This window comes from Callithrix jacchus, chromosome 22, assembly GCF_049354715.1.
Source record: "Callithrix jacchus isolate 240 chromosome 22, calJac240_pri, whole genome shotgun sequence".
Classification (NCBI taxonomy): domain Eukaryota; kingdom Metazoa; phylum Chordata; class Mammalia; order Primates; family Cebidae; genus Callithrix; species Callithrix jacchus.
In genome coordinates, this window is record NC_133523.1 from 39,122,353 (window position 1) to 39,128,873 (window position 6,521).

Genomic DNA, 6,521 nt, shown 5'->3' on the forward strand with positions numbered 1-6,521 from the left:
TGTGGGGGCACAAGGCCAGCCAACCTAGAGTTTGAGGCTGGGCCGAAGCCACCCTCCCCACTAGCTGCCAGGGTCACTGGCGGTCAAAGGCAGCTGGTGGGGAAGGCATTGGACTCCAGCCCAGGGTGACGGATGTGGTGATGGGGGGAAGTGGGCTTGGTGCCAGGAGGGGCCTCAGAGGGTGAATAACAGTAGATAGAGTGTTGCGGGGAAGTAGCCAGGCAAATGGGGTGAGGCCCGGTGGAAGGAGGAAGGGGCATACATTTAAGCTTTACAGCTGAGGGTTTTAATTTTTTGAGATGGGGTCTCACTCTGTCCACTAGTCTGGAGTGCAGCAGCAAAATCATGGCTCACTGCAGCCTCAAACTCCTGGGCTCAAGCAATCCCCCCACCTCAGCCTCTTGAGTAGCTGGGACTACAAGCATGCGCCACCACACCTGGCTAATTTTTAAATTTATTTGTAAAGATGAGGTCTCTCTATGTTGCTCAGGCTGGTCTTGAACTCCTAGGCTCAAGCGATCCTCCCACCTCAGCTTCCCAAACCACTGGGATTACAGGGATAAGTCACCACCCCTGGCCAATGCAGGTGAGGTTTTTGCAGTGTCATCCAGCTGAGGCATCCCCTTCCCCTCACAAAAAAGGGAGATTGAGAACCATAAAGTTAAGAGCCAAAAGCAGGTCAGGGGCAGTGGCTCATACCTGTAACCCCAGCACTTTGTGAGGCCAAGGTGTGTGAATGACCTGAGGTCAGGAGTTCGAGACCAGCCTGACCAACATGGAGAAACCCCGTCTCTCACTTCATCTACTTGATTAAAGAGAAAGGAAAAAAGAAGAAAAAAATAAGTAGAAACCCCGTCTCTACTAAAAATACAAAATTAGCCAAGCCTGGTAGCACATGCCTGTCACTGCAGCTACGTGGGAGGCTGAGGCAGGAGAACTGCTTGAACCCAATAGGCCGAGGTTGTGGTGAGCCAAGATCGTGCCATTGCACTCCAGCCCAGGCAACAAGAGCAAAACTCAGTCTCAAAAAAAAAAAAGCCCAGAGAATAAGAGGGTGGTCTAGGGGCTTTAAGGGCTGGTCTGAAAGAGATGGGAAGTGGCACTCAGGGTAGGAGTGTGGGGCCAACCTGGAGACCCCAGCAACATAAAGAAAAGTTGGGGCTGAGGAGGCTTGCTAAGAGAGAGGAAGTGGAGGGAAGAGGTGGTCTAGGGACACGGTGTGAATGAGGCGTGGATGAGCTCACAGGGTTATTACTGGGAGCCCCCTGAAGGAAGATGGCCATAGGGACAGAACCAGGCTGCCCTCTGAGTGGGGAAAGGGGCAATGGCAGTCTGAGGACGCCCCAGAGTCAGGAAGATTGGGAGGTGAGGGTGCTGAGGCTTTGGGGCTAAGGGAAGTGCCTAGGACCTCACCTGACCCCAACGCCCACGGGCCAGGGGCAGAGTAGAAACACGTGGCTAGGCAGAGGGAGGCAGGCGGCCAGGGGAAGGCGCAGGAGGGAGATCAGCATCAACCTGCCCCGCCCCCTCACCAGCCTGATAAAGGTCCTGCGGGCGCCGGGATCTCCCATCCCCACCCGAGCCCTCCAGCAAGGATTCAGGTTGGTGCTGACTGTCCGGGGGGGGGGACGCCCGCCTCCCCGCTGCAGGAACTCAAAAGAGGAGACGAGGGGATCGTGGAGGGAGGGAGGGAGGGAGAAGGGTGCCGCTGATCCCCTGCACCCCTGCCTCTGCCCCCAGAGTACCCCTCCTGCCCAGCCATGAGGCTCTTCCTGTCGCTCCCGGTCCTGGTGGTGGTTCTGCTGATGATCTTGGAAGGTAAAAGTGGAGTAGAATTGGGGAGTTGGAGATGTGGAAGAGTGATGGTGGCTACAGGCCTGGGGCCCCGGCTTAGAGAACCTCTGAGCGCTCCGGAGCCCTTTCTGGGTCGCAGTTGTCCCGTTGCTATCGGGTAGGTTGCTACAGGTTCTTCCAGGCTCAGTCCGGCAGGCTCCAAATCTGCCCAGGAGGGCCCTAGCAACCGATGACGTATTGACGCCCGTCCCTCTGGGACTGGCTGTCCTGCTTCTACAGCCCTGAAAGTGGGTGAGCGGGGCTGGGGGCTGGGGGAGGGGGTCAGCTGAATAAGGCAATGCTCAGCAGCTTGAGCCCCACCCGGTCACTCCAGTGTCCTCCCCTTTCTAACAACATGATCCCCAAGAATCTCCCGGTATCTTATCCTAAGGGGTTTCCAATAACAAATATTTGGCTGGGCGCGGTGGCTCACGCCTGTAATCCCAGCACTTTGGGAGGCCGAGGCGGGCGGACCACTTGAGGTCAAGAGTTCGAAATCAGCCTGGCCAACATGGTGAAACCCCGTCTCTACTAAAATACAAAACAATCAGCCGGGTCTGGTGGTGCACACCTGTAATCCCAGCTACTCAGGAGGCTGAGGCAGCAGAACTGCTTGAATCCGGGAGGCGGAGGTTCCAATGAGCTAAGATGCCTGGGCAACAGAGTGAGACTCCGTCTCAAAAAAGAAAAGAAAAGAAAAAAAGAATTTGCACCCCTGCCCATGTTCCTGGCAGGCCCAGGCCCAGCCCAGGGGGCCCCGGAGGGCGTGGACACCTCCAGCGGCTTCGATAAGCTGAAGGAGTTTGGAAATACAATGGAGGACAAGGTTCGGGAATTCTTCAACCGCGTCAAAGAGAGTGACATTCCTGCCAAGACTCGGTTAGAACCCTTCCCACTGGAGGGCTGGGTGTGTTTGGGTGGAGCCCTGGAGGATGAGCCAAGATGAACAGATTGAAAAAAAAAAAAGTCCCAAAGAGGATGACAACTTCCCTCTGGTCACACAGCTAGATCTCAAGGTGCTCAGACTTCAGGGACAGTTTCCTGAACTCCTATAAAGAAAGAAAGAAAGGAAAGGAAGAAGGAAGGGAAGGGAAGGGAGGGAGGAGGGAAGGAAGGAGGGAGGTGGGGGAGAAAGAAAGAAAGGAAGGAAGGAAAAATCTAGCTAGGGCTAAACTTGGAAAGATTGTTTAGAGGCTGGTCACAGTGGCTCTTGCCTGTAATCCCAGCACTTTGGAAGGCCGAGGCAGGTGGATCACCTGAAGTTGGGAGTTCAAAACCAGCTTAACCAACATGGGGAAACCCCATCTCTACTAAAAATACAAAATTAGGCTCGACGCAGTGGCTCACGCCTATAATCCCAGTACTTTGGGAGGCTGAGGTGGGTGGATTAACTGTGGTCGGGAGTTCAAGACCAGCCTAACCAACATGGAGAAACCCAGTCTCTTCTTTAAAAATACAAAAAATTAACCAGATTTGGTAGCACATGCCTGTAATCCCAGCTACTTCGGAGGCTTAGTTAGGAGAGTCGCTTGAACCTGTGAGGTAGAGGTTGTGATGAGACAAGATGGCGCCACTGCACTCCAGCCTGGGCAACAAGTGGGTAACTCCATCTCAAAAAAAAAAAAAAAAAGAGCCGGGTGCGTGGCTCAAGCCTGTAATCCCAGCACTTTGGGAGGCCAAGGCGGGTGGATCACGAGGTCAAGAGATCGAGACCATCCTGGTCAACATGGTGAAACCCCGTCTCTACTAAAAATAAAAAAAATTAGCTGGGCATGGTGGTGCGTGCCTGTAATCCCAGCTACTCGGGAGGCTGAGGCAGGAGAATTGCCTGAACCCAGGAGGCGGAGGTTGCGGTGAGCCGAGATCGCGCCATTGCACGCCAGCCTGGGTAACAAGAGTGAAACTCCGTCTCAAAAAAAAGATTGTTTGGAGGCAGAGCCAAAGGTCCTAAGGCACGAAGGCTGATAGATAATCAAGAGAGGGTGATATTTCAGGCAGGGGAACTGTCTGGCCAAAGGCAGTGAGGCTGGAAAGTACCTTTGAATGAGTAGGGGAACAGCTAGGGCAAGGGCAGGCTTGAAGAAAGGGTTGGTAGCAAGAGATGGCAGGCCTTAAAATCCAGGCCAGGGTGAAGAGGTAAAGTGTGTCTTTTTTTTTTTTGAGATGGAGTTTCACTGTTGTTGCCCAGGCTGGAGTGCAGTGGTGCAATCTTAGCTCATTGCAACCTGTGCCTCCCAGGTTCAAGCGATTCTCCTGCCTCAGCCTCCTGAGTAGCTGGGATTACAGCGCTGGCCACCATGCCTGGCTAATGATTCCTTCTGGGTTTTTGTTTTGTTTTGTTTTGAGGCAGAGTCTTGCTCTGTCTCCCAGGCTGGAGTACAGTGGCCTGATCTTGGCTCACTGCAACCTCCACCTCCCAGGTTCAAGTGATTCTCCTGCCTCAGCCTCGTGAGTAGCTGGGACTACAGCCGTGGGCCACCATGCCTCACTAATTTTTGTATTTTTAGTAGAGATGGGGTTTCACCATGTTTGCCAAGTTGGTCTCGAACTCCAGGTTGGAGACAAGTGATCTGCCTGACTCGGCCTCCCAAAGTGCGGGGATTACAGGTGTGAGCCATGCCCAGCCAAGGGTAAAGTGTTTAGCTTTCAATGTGCGTTGGTCTATCTGGGAAACTGAGGCACAGAAGTTGGCCCACACAGCCCAGCGGTCCTCCTAATCCCACAGACAATGAGGATGCAGATTCAGCAAGAGGAAGATTGGGAGTCAGGTGGCAGGTAGAATTTGGACAGCCTGGAAGGTAGCTGCACAAAGTGACTCCCTTCCTTATTCCTCCCCACAGGAACTGGTTTTCAGAGACACTGCAGAAAGTGAAGGAGAAACTCGGGATTGAATCATGAGCACCTGAAGGATGATACCCCAGGAGGGGGCTCTGAAATTTACCACACCCCAGTGCCTGTGCTGAGGACTCCCTCCATGTGGCTCCAGGTGCCACCAATAAAAATCCTATAGAAAATTCTGACTGCTTCCTCACTGTGGGGTAGGGGCTGCAGGAGAGGGTAGGGGCAGCATCTTAGGGACTCCTCACAAGCCTTCCACTGCTCAATCTATTTGCCTTGTGCTGAGGATGTTGTAACTCCATGGTCTCAAAAGAATCTTCCTAAGAACCTTGCAAACTGGGCCTTATTAATCCCAAAAGGGCATTGAGATCCAGAGAGGTGAATTTACTTGTATAAGGTCACGAAGCCAGGAACTGGAGACCTGGAACTGGATTGAACCCTCAGCCCGGCAATATCACTATGTTACACTGTCCTGCTGTGGTCTATCTGAGATGAGTAGCTGCGGGTGTTTTTGTTTTTGGGGGGTTGTTTTTGAGATGGAGTCTTGCTCTGTTGCCCAGGCTGGAGTGCAGTGGCACAATCTCAGGTCAGTGCAACCTCCACCTCCCAGGTTCAAGCAATGATCTGCCTCAGCCTCCCAAGGAGCTGGGATGACAGGCACCCACCGTGACGCCCAGCTAACTTTATATATATGTATTTTTTTTTTAATTATCTTTACTTGATTTTATTACCTTTTTTTTTTTTATGATGGGGTTTCACCATGTTGGTCAGGCTGGTCTTGAACTCCCGACCTCAGGTAATCTGCCCGCCTTGGCCTCCAAAGCGCTTGGATTACAGGTGTGAGCCACCACGCCCGGCCATAACTTCATATATATATATATACATGTTTTTTTGTTTTTTGAGATGGAGTTTTGCTGTTGTCACCCAGACTGGAGTGCAGTGGCACGATCTCAGCTCACCACAACCTCCGCCTCCTGGGTTCAAGCAATTCTCCTGCCTCAGCCTCCCGAGTAGCTGGGACTACAGGCGCGCACCACCATGCCCAGCTAATTTTTGTATTTTTAGTAGAGACGGGGTTTCACCTTGTTGACCAGCATGGTCTCGATCTCTTGACCTCGTGATCCTCGATCTCTTGGCCTCGGCCTCCCAAAGTGCTGGGATTATAGGCATGAGCCACCGAGCCCAGCCAACTTTATATATATATATATATATATTTTTTTTTTTTTTTAGATGGAGTTTTGCTCTTGTTACCCAGGCTGGAGTGCAGTGGCGCATTCTCGGCTCACCACAACCTCCGCCTCCTGGGTTCAAACGATTCTCCTGTCTCAGCCTCCCAAGTAGCAGGGATTACAGGCATGTGCCACCATGCCCAGCTAATTTTTTTTTTGAGACAGAGTTTCGCTCTTGGTACCCAGGCTGGAGTGCAATGGCGCGATCTCGGCTCACCGCAACCTCCGCCTCCTGGGTTCAGGCAATTCTCCTGCCTCAGCCTCCTGAGTAGCTGGGATTACAGGCACGCGCCACCATGCCCAGCTAATTTTTTGTATCTTTAGCAGAGACAGGGTTTCACCATGTTGACCATGATGATCTCGATCTCTTGACCTCGTGATCCACCCGCCTCGGCCTCCCAAAGTGCAGGGATTACAGGCTTGAGCCATGCGCCTGGCAACTTTTTATATTTTTAATAGAGACAGGGTTTCACTATCTTGGCCAGGTTGGTCTTGAACTCCTGACCACGTGATCCACCCACCTCGGCCTCCCAAAGTGCTGGGATTACAGGCATGAGCCACCACACCATGACTGTTTTTTTGGTTTTGTTTGTTTGTTTGCTTTTTTGAGACTAGAGTCTC

The 6,521-nt window shown here is 52.5% G+C and overlaps 1 protein-coding gene across 1 annotated transcript; it reads left to right on the plus strand.

Moving 5' to 3' along the window:
* Window positions 1-1,569: 1,569 nt before the first annotated feature.
* On the plus strand, window positions 1,570-4,847 carry APOC1 (apolipoprotein C1). Its single transcript, XM_002762228.7, has 4 exons — window positions 1,570-1,601; window positions 1,741-1,818; window positions 2,568-2,712; window positions 4,674-4,847. The coding sequence occupies exons 2-4, from the start codon at window positions 1,761-1,763 to the stop codon at window positions 4,729-4,731; spliced, it is 261 nt and encodes an 86-aa protein (XP_002762274.1). The 5' UTR covers window positions 1,570-1,601; window positions 1,741-1,760; the 3' UTR covers window positions 4,732-4,847.
* Window positions 4,848-6,521: the final 1,674 nt, after the last annotated feature.